Source organism: Fundulus heteroclitus, chromosome 12 (assembly GCF_011125445.2).
Source record: "Fundulus heteroclitus isolate FHET01 chromosome 12, MU-UCD_Fhet_4.1, whole genome shotgun sequence".
NCBI classification, from domain to species: domain Eukaryota; kingdom Metazoa; phylum Chordata; class Actinopteri; order Cyprinodontiformes; family Fundulidae; genus Fundulus; species Fundulus heteroclitus.
In genome coordinates, this window is record NC_046372.1 from 29,589,277 (window position 1) to 29,603,849 (window position 14,573).

The window sequence follows — 14,573 nt, forward strand, 5'->3', positions numbered from 1 at the left end:
CAGTACAACAATATCTTTCTATGTAGCAAACAGCGGTTGCATTGTTTATATTCACCACAAGGTGGCACAGCTGCATTAGTGTATCTGCCTGTGAGGTTTAAGGCCTGAAGGTAGAGATAGACCATGGACAAACTCCTTGAATAAATGTGGGTTAAAAACTATTTTGTTTTTCTTCTTATTCTGTGTGGATTTTTAATTTTGTCTTTTACTTGACACAAGTCTCTGCAGCGTGCTTCCGTGCACCACATGTAAACAAGCTGAGGAGCTGTACCCCCAGTAGAGCCAGAGGCAGAAACTACGACAGCAAAAATCTACATGAGTTTCTGGTTCTTTGAAGTCAAAACACAGAGACTGACAAGATTTAAAGAAAGTTAACTGAAAATTTGGTTCACACTTACTCAGGTCTTTCTTTTCCCACGTGCTCTTCACAGCAGGAGGTAGTTTGTTGGACATAAAAGTAGTTATTCTAACTAGTGTGTGTGTACTGCCACAGATTCTTGATCAAAGTTAGATCCAGACTGTTCTAACATCTGACCATGTTTTAATCCAAACCACTGAAATGTAGCTCCTGCTGAATGTTTAGGGGGGTAGGCTGTGACACAGGGCTGCCTATCACCAGTCCACGAGAGCACCTATCCTCCAGCTTTTAGAGGTATCTCTATGGAACATGGCTAATACCATGTTCCATGGTGGGAATCTTGCAATCGGGGTGTTTCTACCACACAGTGTTTTGCATTTAGGTAAAAAATGTTAGATTTGCACTCATTTGAACACTTTATTCCATGTTTGTTGTGTACCCTATATGGCTTGTGGTAAACGTTATAGCTTTCTTCCAAACGTGGCTTTCTTCTTCCTGTTCTTCCAAAATGGCCAGACCTGAGGAGTGTGCAGCCAGGAGTTGTTTTGTATCAGACTCTCCTACCTGAGTTGTGAATCTCTGCACCTCCTCCACAGTTACCATTGGCCTCCTGGCTTATGCTTCGATTGATGCTCTACATGCCTGGCCTGTAACATGCCATATTGTGGTAGGTTTGCATTTATGCCACACTCTTCCTTTTCTTATAATGGGTTAAACGGAGCTCTGTGAGGTGCAAGAAGCCTCGGATATTGAATTTTAACCTCACCCTGTTCTAAATTTCTTCACTTACTTATTTGGACAACACTTTCAAAGCTATGTGTAATTATTTTTACACTTTCCAATCATCTCCCAATACTTTCTATAAGTTTATCATAGAAATTTCCTTTAAAATAATTTTTATTTTAGTTATTTCGAAAATATGATCATTGGAGTGCCGTTAAAACATTTTGTGCATGTGTCATGTCTTTTTAGAATAGTTTGTCGTTTTTTTTGTTTCATGTCTTTACTGTATATCATTCCTTTTGTATCACGCAAAAGGGATGCAGAAGCTTTTATCATGTAAAAAACATCCAGAGAAGATCAAAGCATTATCAGCAGTGTCTAATATTATGTTGAACTTTAATCATGTTGTTCAAGCATGATAATGAAATGAAACATATCTTTTCAATGGTTAAAGCAGGCTTTAACCCTTAAAAAGATATGTTTCATTTATTTAAGCTTAATTTGTTAAGCTTCTGTAATGGAAAGCATCTGAGCCTTATTACAAATATGCTGCGCTGACTGTGCATAAAAGCTGCCAGGAAACCAATTTAAATAAGCTTCACCCATTCTACCAGAAAGAGTGATCGAACATTTAGTCAGAGTTGTGCCAGAAGCTTGTTGTTGGCTGTGCAATAGGTGGCGTTTCTTTATATCAATTATTACATTAAACCTGATGTGTTTGCACGGTTAACTGATTTAATGTCTTCATAGTTAAAGGAAAGGCACAATAATAATAAAAATTGTGCATCTAATTTTGTAGTAAACATAAGTGTATGTTGTGTAGTCTTTCCACCCAGGAATCAGAGATCATGCCGACGAGAAGTGGAAACAAACTTCCGACCCAATCTTTCCACTGCCAAATGTCCTAAAATTATAGCACTGAGCATTTATTTAAAAAAAAATAATAATAATTATTCTGAAACAGACATCGCTACTAAAAAGATATTCACAGAATAACGACACGCGAGACTATTTTAAAAGATTGACAGTTTTAATAAAATTCAAGTCAAACATCAAAATACTGAAATGGCAAAAAAAACAACTTTTTTTTTCTATATTTCTTTTTTTTTTATTTTGTACAAATCACAGTTGTTTAAAATATTACAAAATTTTAGTTTCAAAACCTTTTTTTGCAACAGCAGCAAAAAACTTTTCTTTTTTATGTCAAAGCCCTTAATAACATGTGAGTGTGGTGTGCGCGCTTTTCTTTTGAACTTTTATAACATAATAACATAAGCACTGACTGTAAATAACACCCATATGAGTCCATGGGAACAAAAGTGCATAACAATACTACACCATCGATACAATCCACTTACAATTACAGTATTGACCGGGAGTTAATTACAGCAAGTCTGTCAATATAGATGACGTCATACAATCCTACTTACACTAACTTAGTTAATAAAAACAGTGTGGTGAGCATTAAAAAGGTGTGAAGTTACTTCCAACTGGGATTTGTTAGATTGACAACACGTTGCAGTACTTTGGATAACAACTACCTTAACTCAAGCATAACAGAGATAGCTGGCATAGCCAATATTTTGCCTTTAATCCAACCTTTTGTTAACAGTTACTCTTCTCCAACTAAAAGGACACCAATTTATGTATGACGGCAATATAAATTGTAGATAAACAGTGGAAGCGATAACTGGATTTGGCTTAGAGAGAATGAAAAAATAAAAGAACATGATATCTTATTCCCGCTAAGGATGAGTATAAAGAAAGAATACAAAAAGTATTAATAGGCTACACAAGAGAAAGTGCAGGCACCTGGAAGAGGGCAGAAGAAACTGCTGGTTTCCTACTTATTTCAGCACTTCTAGTCACCTATCGTGTAGCCTTAGCATAGATGGCAATACAAACTACATTTGTTAAGCTCTTCATGTTGTCACTTAAAAAGGTACAAGCATCGTTCCGTTACTTGACTACAGATCAGGAAGCCAATCCACTTCTGATCTAAGAGGCTTAATCTCAACAAAAGCTACACACTTTTACAGCGATGCTTGTATGTATTTCTTGGCTTAACTGACATTCATCTGAGCTTAGGTGGCTATTGGTGCATTGCTGTCATCTTGTATAGAACTGAAAGTGAGATTTCACTAAAGGCACAGGAGAGGAGACACCAAAGCAAGAAAACAATGATGAGGTGTTCTCTCCGTCACTAGGCTTCACAATAAAGTGGGGATATTAGGCCTGTCAAGTAGGAAGAAGTGCTCCAAGGATCAGACAAAAAGGGAGAATAAAAAAAAACCAAAAAAAAACAATACGATGAAAATACGACCAATATCAAAATGTGAGAAGATGTAACTTTGGCTTGTTGGCATCAGGTGCTTTTTGTTTATAAGAAAAACTCCCACATCTTCATCAGGGTATTGAGTAATTATAATTATAGCCCCAAAAACAAAGGTTCTAGAAACTCATGCCGACATTTGCTTCACCCAAGAAACCTTTACCATACACATTTCCTTTATCGTTAAATGCGCAGATTTTTTTTTCTTAAATGCTTAATGAATACTCGTTTATTTTCATACCCCAACCACCAAATAGTTTAAAATAATTTGATTAATCTTAATTCATTGTATTAAACGTAACAGCATACAAGGGACATCGGTGGCATCAAATGGCAGCAACAAACCTTCCATATTAGCTTTCAAGCTCATGTCTGTAGATCTTCTCACATACTACCCTAAAATACAAATGCTAAATGCTCAAATGCTACCTTAAGGTGTCAAAGACATTTCAATAAAGTCACTCAGAAAGAAAATTGTTAGGGTTCGGTTCCCAAAAGACCTTAAGGGCACTAAATGTGGCCGCTTATTAAGTTTTCAACGAGCAACCTTCAAATAAAATGTCAATAACATAAGTGGAAATTTCATGCTACAGTCACCTGGTTTAACAACAATCTTATTTAAGGAAAATGTCATGCTAACTACAGAAACGCACAGACACAAATTGCATTTTGATGCCAATACCACACCAACAAAGTCTGCGTGTCATGCAAGTTCATTGCATTCCACGAGTGGTTGCACCCCCAAACCCCCCAGTGCACAGGCCAGCCGGTGCATTTTACAAAGCTTTGATTTCTCACAGTCGGTGGTTTTGAAGTCATACTGCAGGAGCCAAGCTTCTATATTTACTGACTACATTTTAATCACTTGGTCTATAACGAAGCACAGCTATGATAGACAGCATCATACACAATTTGTGGTAGCTTTACATAAAAAAAATGCCTTTTTAATTTATTGTGGTTGCGTAATCTCCCGCTGCAAAATGTAGAAAAAAAAAGCTTTTAATACAAGTATTTGTTTATTCAAAAGGTAAGGAAATCACATTTATGAATGAGTGGATTTAAAAGAAATGTGAAAATATTTTTCAAATGTAGCGTGTTTTAGTTGAGAGTTTATTTTCTAAGTTGATCTCTGAGTCTGTACAAGGTTCTTGTACACATCTTTACCAGGGCTGCCGATAATTGTGGAGGATGCTGTGTATCTAGTGTTTGGCCATATCATTAGAACAAGCCGGTCTCAGATCATTTGTCGACATAAAATATCAAATCCCCAGATTTGTAACATCATGGCTCAGGCTGGCTTAAAAATGATCGCCCTCAAATGAGCAACGCTTATGGCAGAGAATCCATAAAGCAACACCCCAAACAAATGTTTTACAGTTCTGATGTCATCATTGTATCCTACTTTTATCATGCCCGTTACCGCAGCACCAGTCTGCTGGTTGGATCATAAGGCACAACGACGAAGAGACCAGATTGAACAGGGAATACAAACTGGTAATTGATTTTGCGGGAAACAAAATTCCTCTTTTTTTTCCTTCTTTTTTTTTTCCTTTACCTTCAGATATCGCTGAAATCATTCCACAACATGTGGGACGCGACTGACGCTGACTGAGACTTGCTCATTTTTACTCCGTTTTCTCTTTCTCACAGGAAATCAGCTCAATTCTCACTCAGGCCAAGTGAGAACCTATACGGCTTCTATTCCGGTAGCTGAAAATTGCTTTGCACACCTCCTGTGGAAAAACAGCATCATGCACCACATGTCTCACACCATCCATCTATCTCAGAGAGTTTGGGTAAAGCTGAGGGGCGCAAACCCAGTAATAGAAAACGTGCTAATAAAAACTCACGGCCGCAACATTATTATTTTTTTTCTTTTCACATTCAAACGAAAGCCCAAAGAAATTAGCACCCTTAATGAGAAAATCCAATTTGCTGAGATTGGTGAAACAACAACCATAACTTTAAAAATCCATCCAAAGAGATGCCCATTTCATATATTAGCAAGAGAGCAAGAATGTGTCCCATTGTTTTAGACTATAAAAGCAGCAAAAGACATCCCAGAATTTGGAGCAAACCTCAACCTCTGAAATATTTTACGTCCTTTTCACAGACTCTGAATAGAAAAGAAACCAAGTGTATAAAATTTGAATACTAAAGTGTCTGCTAGCACAAATAAACGATCGGACAGTTGCTTGAAGTCCTCAAAACCATATGTCTCTGTGTTCATCTGGACACCGTTTTCAGCACCAATGTTTCATTCTAGCAAAGAGAACGGAAGGCAATGTCATGAGCAGACTTTTTTTTTTTTTTACTCCTCACAACCAGAGCCAGCCCAAGGTTATATGGGGCCCAAAGCACAATTTGATGTTGGGGGCAATTCGCAACCGATTATTCATCGGTCACAACAGTATTACTAATATCGCTTATAAATCACATAACAGAATGTGATCAGTTATTTCAAATGATTAAATAGTACTTTGGATATTGGGTGTTAGATGATGACAGCAGTAAATAAATAGTGGAAGCTCATCTCTCTGACCTTATGATTGGGTAGGCCGGGTATTTCTGCAAAAGCACTTAAAAACATGACAAAGTCAGGAAGGAGAGAGCAAGTTTTAAAGGATGTGTGTACAAATAATCACTGAATGTTGCCAACAAATGCCCTGGATGCATTTCCAAAAAGGAAGATTGAAATGAAAATCTGAAATTGAGTAAAGTCTTTTTGCAAATTGCACACGATTTGGTCACATTGTCTATTTTTTTGGGGAGACTTTTCATTCTTGATATATTTTTTCCCTTCAAGCCTGTAAGTAGACCTATTCCTGACAAACCTGATAATAAATATGAAGTTTTGAGATCGTTCTCAGGGAGAATTCAGGCTGTCTCAGTCCCGAGCTGGCTTTGGGACCCTTAGCAGCGAGTTGATTCGCTTACTCCTTGGCCCGGCCCTGCTTGTAACAAAGATTGAAAATACCATCACAGACATTATCTAATACTGCCTTCTGTTCCTAAACCTTGTTCTAGTTTTTCCTACAGCCTCCCTGCTATTATAAAATGCAAATAAACAGAAAGAGAGAAGGAGGAACTACAGCTGAAAACCCTTTTAAGTATCCAATATTTTAAATCCACTAACAAACTGGTTTTATGTACGTTTTTTTTTTTTTAAACACTCATAAATGTTAATTTTTTTCCTTGCAGACAAATAGGATAAAACACCTATTAAGAGTGCAATAGAACCCTGAGCAGTGCGGCCCCTGGTGGTGTAGGGTTGTAAAGGCAAGATTGCTCGAGTGGATCAATGCAACTTTGTGGTCGACGAGATTTAATACCGTATTAAATTTCACCTTCATGACAATTTTTTAAAGGAAGGCTAGCCCTTTTTAAAAGTCCAAAAAAAAAAAAAACATCCGCATTATAGAGTGGTTCCATGAGGGTTTGTTGAAAAAAAAAGTGTTGAGTGCACAAAGATGGGGGCAAGTTAGATGACAGAAGAGACACATGAGGACTAAATGGTAGAATTTATGCTTATTTTCCTATTTACCCAAGTATTTTTAGATTTTACTTGTGGTTGCAGTGGTGATTACTGAATTCCTCTGAGTTCTATGCACTGTTTCCCCTGATACTAGCATCCCAGGGTGCTTCAAAATGTACATTAAAAGATTACTAATAAGAAATAGCATTAAATAAACTGTCAGTGGTAGTTCCTGCATCTACTGCTGGTTTTCGCACGGGTTAACTTTGGGGATGCATCTGCGTGTGCAAACTAACAGTCTCTATGAGAAGTGAAGGCTTAGGCAAACTCCCCCAGCCGCCAAAGGGAGCTGCGGTGTTGAATGTGTAAAAGTCATTAAGGTCGATGTGAAGGTTGAAGACTGAGAAAACAGAGACAAAAAAAGAGAGCCCTTGCTTCCAGTCCCAACACTCGAAGGCAACAGAGTGCTGGTGGAGGGAGAAAAAGCATTTGCGGACAGGACGAGGGGTTGCACTGCACCGCCAAGGTCCGTTAAGAGATCACTGTATCTCAACTTGGAAGCATCACTATATTCCACACATACACTCACACATCCATGCAAATACCCTTCCTGTTGAGTTCCAATCCGTCCCACCACCAACCAAAATGCAGTTGTGCGGCGAGCCACACCCACAAAGAGGCACATACACTCCTCCAGAGCATGCAGACATTCAGGAATATTAGCGCTGAAAGTTATTTCTCCACAGGTAGAGGGATAATGATCATTCTCCTCTGCATACGCTCATCCTTGGGCTAGCATCCGCTGAGGGGAAGATCCAAGAGCTAGATGAGGGGAAACCCTTTAGGAGACATGTGGAGAGGAAGACGGGTGTCTCCAGAAACACCAGCCCCGTTTAGTGTGCTGCTTGCGCAAAATCTCTTCCTCGCGCTCGCGCTCTTTTTGAGAGCGCAGGTAGCGGTCTTCCTCCTTCAGGAACCATACAGGGGGCCAACGCTGCTTCTCAAAGTGCCTTTGGTTTTCTACAAGAAAGAAAGCAAATTTATCCTCAAAAAATTACGTTATGTTAAACTAGCATTGCTAACTGGAAAGCATCACTGCTTTAAGCCAACAGGCCAATGCAATTCTTGAACAAGGAATGGCCTTCTACATTTAATAACTGCAGAATGACAGAAAGTGATGAAATGGGCTTCAGAGAGGCAGACTATCAGACAAGGTGACCGCAGCGTACCTGGAGACATAGCCTTCATGTCTTTGGGAAACTTGCGGCAGATGCTATTATAATTGGTGCAGATGTGATGGAGACACCAAGCAGAGAGCTGTTTGGCATTGTGGAACTGTGACAAGAATATAAAAAAAAGGATTATTGCAAAAAAAAAAAAAAAAAATTAAATCTAAAAAAAAAAACTGCAATGGAAAACTAAATAAAAATGTATAAAATGCCTAAAAACGGAGATTCACCATACATGACTGGAAACTATTATCTACTATTGAATTTACTTCAACATTGACATACACAAAATTAATGATTATGAATGGATTTTAGGTCCAACACAGAAGAAGAAAAGTCACCTGTGCAAGTTCAAGATAAGACAACACCTGGCCATCAATGTCCACTCCTTTCACTGCCAGCTGCAGTAGCTCGTCCACAGCGTGCTGTTCTGAAGAGGCCAAAAATGAACAGAATCGCGTAAGTATTCTCTACTTGAATATACCACCGAGAAGTCATCCTGCAATCCTTTGTGTCAATCTGCATTAAAGCCGTTTTCATCATTCTTAAAAGGTGTCAGGTATAACAATAAGTTCTCAAAGTGAGATTTAAAGGAGCATAGCACAAGTTGCAGAGTTTTTGCAGATGTTTGCCGCCTCTGGTGACAGGTTGAAATGACACCAGTGTTTTGCACAATCTTGATAGAAGAGGAAAAGCTTCTGCCGCTGCGACTGCACGTGTCTTTTGTTTAGAGGCATGATGTCTTCTGAGGTAAAAAGTTATAAATAATGAAGTATACCTGTTTTCTCTCGCTATTGCATTAATGGCGGCGGCAGGTGAATGAGAGCGCACAGCGCGTCACACCCACATGCACATCCAGAGAATACAACCCAAATCCCTCATTCATGAACTGAGTAATGGAGCCTATAGCGGCAACTGTGGTAAATAGAGGAAAACTAATTTTACACCAATTCAACTAATTGTAAGGGCTTGTATAGGAAAGATAAATAAATACTATTTAACCTTCAAACTTGTGCAATGCTCCTTTAAGAACAATAAAACAATGTTTATGTCCATTCAGTTGGTAGGGGATATTGAAGAGAGTGGACAGTAGTTTCTGCTGAGTCTCTGTAGGGCTCCAGATCAAAAGTCCTTACCAGTGAGGGCAACAAGTCGTGGCAAACAGAGACGGTTGGCCAGAACTATTAGTTCCATGGGCTCCAATCCAGGACACGGTGTCAGGAGACCACAATACAAGAACTCAAGCACCCCACGCATACATGCTGCACTGGTGTTAGGAATCGATACCTAGGATATGATTGAAGTGAGAGAAGATGGAGGAAACACTGTTAATTCTGGTTTAAGTAATGCAGTTAATAAACAATACATGCACACTAAAACATGGATGAAAATTTCAAAACAGCCCGCTTCACTAGGGCTCAAGGAACGAGTTCCCATTACGAGATAAAGAGTAGATAGCAAAAACTCAATCTACACAAATCATTTTACGTTCATTCATGTATGGCTGCTTCACAGACATGCAACATGAATAGACCACAATAAAGAGAGGATGTGAGGATCTGCGTTACAGTGGATAGTGTGCAAGCAGGTGAAGACCATAATTCAAAGAAAATATTCTGTACACATTTCACATTACGCGTTCGTATTAATGTTCCTCAGCAGGACTCTAAGCTCTCAACTTGTACATAAAGTCATGGTTAAATGCAGCTTAACAAAGGAGATATTTGGATTAATGTTCATTGCCACACCAGGCTCAAGTACACACAAAAAAGCTTATAATAATAGCAGTGTGGCCTCAGTGTGGTCTAGCCCATGTTAGGTTGTTATATATAATGACCTAACTGTGACAATAGATCCTTTTCAGATGAATGTACAGTATATGTGCTTTAGATTCCTCTGAAAATGACCTATTGTCACAGTTTAATTACAGTATACATCACTGATATCAATTTATCAGCAGCTGATTAACTGTAAGCCCCAGGAGGAAGGAAGGAAGGTAAACCATTATGATAGAGATGACCCGACCCCCTCCAGGAGCTCTTTGGGTCTACCCACTGTGGCACTTTATAGTCTCCTCTCTCATAAGCAATTAAGAGAATGTCAGCATGGTGCGACCTCTCGTTTTCCTAGAGAAGGGTGCTCTTTAGAGCTTAAAGCTCCAGCTAGGCCACCGGTTGGATTAATGAATGGACTCAGACGTAGCAACATTTATGGATAAGAACCATAACCTTTGCGAATGGCATTTTGCTCTCAGAATGCCACCTTTATTAGTTTACTACACACTAAATTTAAAAATGTGTATGGTAAGACCACAGTGCAACAGTACTGCAAGCTTGAAAGATGCCAGATAAACATCTGTGATGCTGGAAAGTACACATTAGTAACAAAATAACTGAAAATTCAGATCACAAGATGGGATGGGACAGAGATATAAATATGATGATGACCTACAAGATGGCGTTGCAGACGGTACTACGGTCAGTCCTACTTTGTTGCTTTTCTTTTGTTGTGTATTTGCACTGTACTTTGCTGCTATACTACAAATGCTTTAACCAGAGAGCCAGTCCGGAGCCTCAGACAGTCCTATCTGGAGTATTTTTTTAGTAAACAGTAAACCCTTTTATTCACAGAGGAAGTTCTCCTCATTTGTTCTGACCGGTGTTTACTACCACCACAAGTCCCGAAGCTGAAAAACAGCTCGCTGAGCTGATAACAGAAGTGGAGAGAGAAAAAAATCCAGACTCACTATTGTTAATGGGGAATTTAACAGTACGATTATCTCAAATAAAGTACCAAAATACAAATGGCATGAGACACAAACACACTAGACCATGGTAACACAGTCTTAAAAAGGAGCATAACTTGCAGTTCCTTGTGCCACCTTAAAATGCTCTGATCACTGTCTACTTAATCTCATTCCAACTTACAGACGAAAACTGAAACTCTCTATGCCTGTGGTTAGGACTGTTAGGAAGTGGACTGATGGCTCAAAGCAGATGTTACAGGCCCAAGTTGACTGTACAGATTGGGGTGTGTTTGAACCTTGAGCCACTGACCTTAATGAACTTAATGAAAGTGTGACACAAAATATCTGTTTTTCTGAGGATGCGTATGTAGAAACTAATACCCTTCACATGAACAATAAAAATAACACATGGGTCACTTTACATCTGAGGAAGCTGTGTTGGACCAAAGAAGAGGCTTAGAGCAGTGGGGACCAGACCCTGTGAAAACAGGGCCAAACTACAAAGGAGATCAGGCCACCTAAGGAAAGCTACAAGCAGCTTCTCAGTTAAAGACTTCATTGGCTTCCTGTTAAATCAAAAATAAAATTTTAAATTCTTCTAACGTATAAAGCCCTTAATAATCAAGCCCCATCATATATCAGAGCTCTGATTACCCCGTATGTTCCTAACAGAGCACTTCGCTCTCAGACTGCAGGTCTGCTGGTGGTTCCTAGAGTCTCTAAAAGTAGAATGGGAGGCAGATCCTTTAGCTATCAGGCTCCTCTCCTGTGGAACCAACTCCCAGTTTTGGTCCGTGAGGCAGACACCCTGTCTACTTTTAAGACTAATCTTAAAACTTTCCTTTGTGACAAAGCTTATAGTTAGAGTGGCTCATGTTACCCTGAGCTACCTCTATAGTTATGCTGCTATAGGCTTAGGCTGATGGAGGACATCGGGGTCTATTTTTCTCACTCTACTGAGTTCTACTGTTCTCCAGTTTTGCATTGCTTGTTGTCATTTCAGCTTTTAACTTTTTGTTTTTTGTCATTTTCTTCATAGAAGGTACACCTGGTCTGGCGTTCTGTTAGCTGTGACATCATCCAGGGAAGACAGATCACCCGCTATTACCATCTGATGTAGAACAGATTACTGGATCAATGTGTGCTTCTGTGCTTTTTTGTCTCTTGTTGTGTCTCTGCTCTTTCTTCTCTCACCCCCGTGTTTAATGGTTGGTTGCACGGCCCGTGGAGGTGGAGATCAACGCTTTCTATCGCCTACCAGCCGTAATAGTGAATCAGTGTGAAAAAAAAAAAAAACAGCTGTCTGAACAACGCCGTCACCTATGGCTGACACGGATATCCAGGTCCGATTTGGACGGTGTTAAGCTGGAATACGCCAGAGTCTGCGGTGCTCACTTTGTCACAGGTAATTAACTGTTAAGTATTTAAAACATATAAGAAGAATATATTAATAATAGGGCTTGGGCGTTATGACTTATTACTTTCCGCGGCTGTCATGTTGACTGCCTCCGCCGCCTCTACTGCCTATTACTACCGCATACTGTACTCCCTCTCTCAGCCGTGTTTTAATTTGATTAATTTCACCTTAACTTGATTTCAACCATGGTAAACCGTTGCTGTATTGTGGGCTGTAACAGCGCAACACATGATCGCCATGGGAAAAACATAGAAACAGATTAATTTTCCACCGCTTTCCTGCCTGGAGGCGCAACCACGGAGAACAACTGTTAGCGATAACAAAGAGTCGGCTCGCTTGGATCGCGGCTGTAAGTCGACCGAACATAACTTTCCACAGTATCCCGATGTCAATGAGAGTGTGTTCTAAACGTTTGAAACACATAGCAGCTAGTTAAAAGTACATTACATTCGCGAGTGGTTGTTAGCACTGGCGGTTAGCATGAGCCAGAGCCCGGCTGAGCGCAGCTTACCTTTGAACGAGTTACAGAGATAACAAAGAGTCGTCGGCTCGCTTGGATCGCGGCTGTAAGACCGAACATAACTTTCCACAGTATCCCGATGTCAATGAGAGTGTGTTCTAAACCTTTGAAACACATAGCAGCAAGTTAAAAGTACATTACATGCGCGAGTGGTTGTTAGCACTGGCGGTTAGCAGCTACTAAACTAGCATGTGCTAACCCGTCTGAGCGCAGCTTACCTTTGAACGAGTTGCTGTGTTCCCACTGTTTGCTGGCTTTATGATCTGCAGCTCCTACCGGCGCCAATACGGTAAATACAACTTAATTTTGCACTGGTCATTGTTCTGCTTAAATAATTAAAGCCGCGAGCGGCGTCGATCGGCCTTGCAGCCAAGCGCCTTCGCGCACCGCCCGCCGCTGGCGGGCGGTGCAACACATTTGCAACACATTTGCGTCGGATTGTTTACATTTTTACCATCTTATTAAAACTCACCCGTCCACGTATGATGGCGATTTCCTTGATGTACATAACCAGATGTGAACTGGTTGTGAGCCTCTAGATCCTTGTAAGCTCTCATTTCCTCAAGAGTGTGCAGAGGGTTTTCACCGAACACCAGGTAATGCACTATGTCGCCGTGCTCTACATTTGGCCAATCATCTGGATTACGGCTAAACAAGGCACCGTGGAGGGCATACGGGTCCATATGGTCGATCACGGAACATTTCCTCAGATATACGTCCTTATCTGGTCGCTCTAGCGTGCTGGCGTACTTATCCATTCGCGATACGATAATACGTGTAAGACAACTAGAGATAAGGAAGTGTGCCACCCAATATGGCGGACCGGAAGTTGGCCAGTGACGTCAGTGAAAACACCCTATTGTAACACATTCACCTCCACAAATAAAAAAAACCTCTAAACAAGCTCAAATAGAGTTATTTGTTAGGGTTGAAAAACTGCGCTATTAAACCATGTCCTAAAATTCTGCTTCTATTTTTTTTTTTTTTTTTTATGTTTTTTTGCGGTTTAGAGCTTTGACAGAAAAGTCTGACACTGACAGAAATAACTTTGTAGGCTAGCAGTTAACTTTAGCCTGATACTGTTGATACATAAAATGATATACTGATAATGTATAAAATTCATGGGCAGCCACATTCTGAAGCCTATCTTTAAGATTTAGGGTTAGTGTTAGGGGTTATTTATAAATTTGCTGTTATTAACCCAAAAAATAACAGTAAATAGACTCTTACACCAACCGTTTGAGTAATAATATATTTAAAATCTAATTATTCATACCCATGGTAAGTTCAAATTTTATATTATTTTCCATTCAAACAAGAAAATGGTGTCTGAAAGGAAAATGACACCAGCATTTCTCAGCAGATAATAAAACAAAGTAAAAGGAGTAGTGGTTCTGAAAGCAAAAAGATAACAAGTTGTCTGATTTTATTTACATTTTAGTTTAAAATATGGCATATCAAAAATTATTTCTTATGAGGAAAAATCTTCATGACATTCCAGCACTTAAACCCTTCTTATAATTCCTGATCTGCTTCTTGAATATTTTTACTGGTATTTTGAAAATTTGTCTTTGGTGATGATCTGCAAGTCTTTGAGGTTTGAAGTCCTCCAAACTATCATCCTAATGTTAGCTTCCTCTGCAAATTCTCTAGCAGATTCAAGTCAGGACTCAACTGGAGCCACTCAAAAACACCTTGGGGGAGAAAGAAAGCTGGTCAAATGAAAAGATAACTTTAAACTTCAATCTGCCAGGGACATGAGTAATTTTGGAG

At 39.6% G+C, this 14,573-nt stretch overlaps 1 protein-coding gene across 4 annotated transcripts in view; it reads right to left on the reverse strand.

The window, feature by feature from the left end:
• Nucleotides 1-2,092: 2,092 nt before the first annotated feature.
• Nucleotides 2,093-14,573, reverse strand: part of rhobtb4 (Rho related BTB domain containing 4) — a 59,115-nt gene continuing 46,634 nt past the window's right edge. For all 4 annotated transcript variants that reach the window (XM_036144417.1, XM_012861312.3, XM_021315825.2 and 1 more), the window contains 4 exons: nucleotides 9,254-9,404; nucleotides 8,459-8,547; nucleotides 8,118-8,223; nucleotides 2,093-7,908 (listed from right to left, as the gene is read on the reverse strand). In XM_036144417.1, coding sequence (XP_036000310.1) covers nucleotides 7,730-7,908; nucleotides 8,118-8,223; nucleotides 8,459-8,547; nucleotides 9,254-9,404 — 525 coding nt within the window. In that variant the 3' untranslated portion in view covers nucleotides 2,093-7,729. The remainder of the gene's footprint in view (nucleotides 7,909-8,117; nucleotides 8,224-8,458; nucleotides 8,548-9,253; nucleotides 9,405-14,573) is intronic.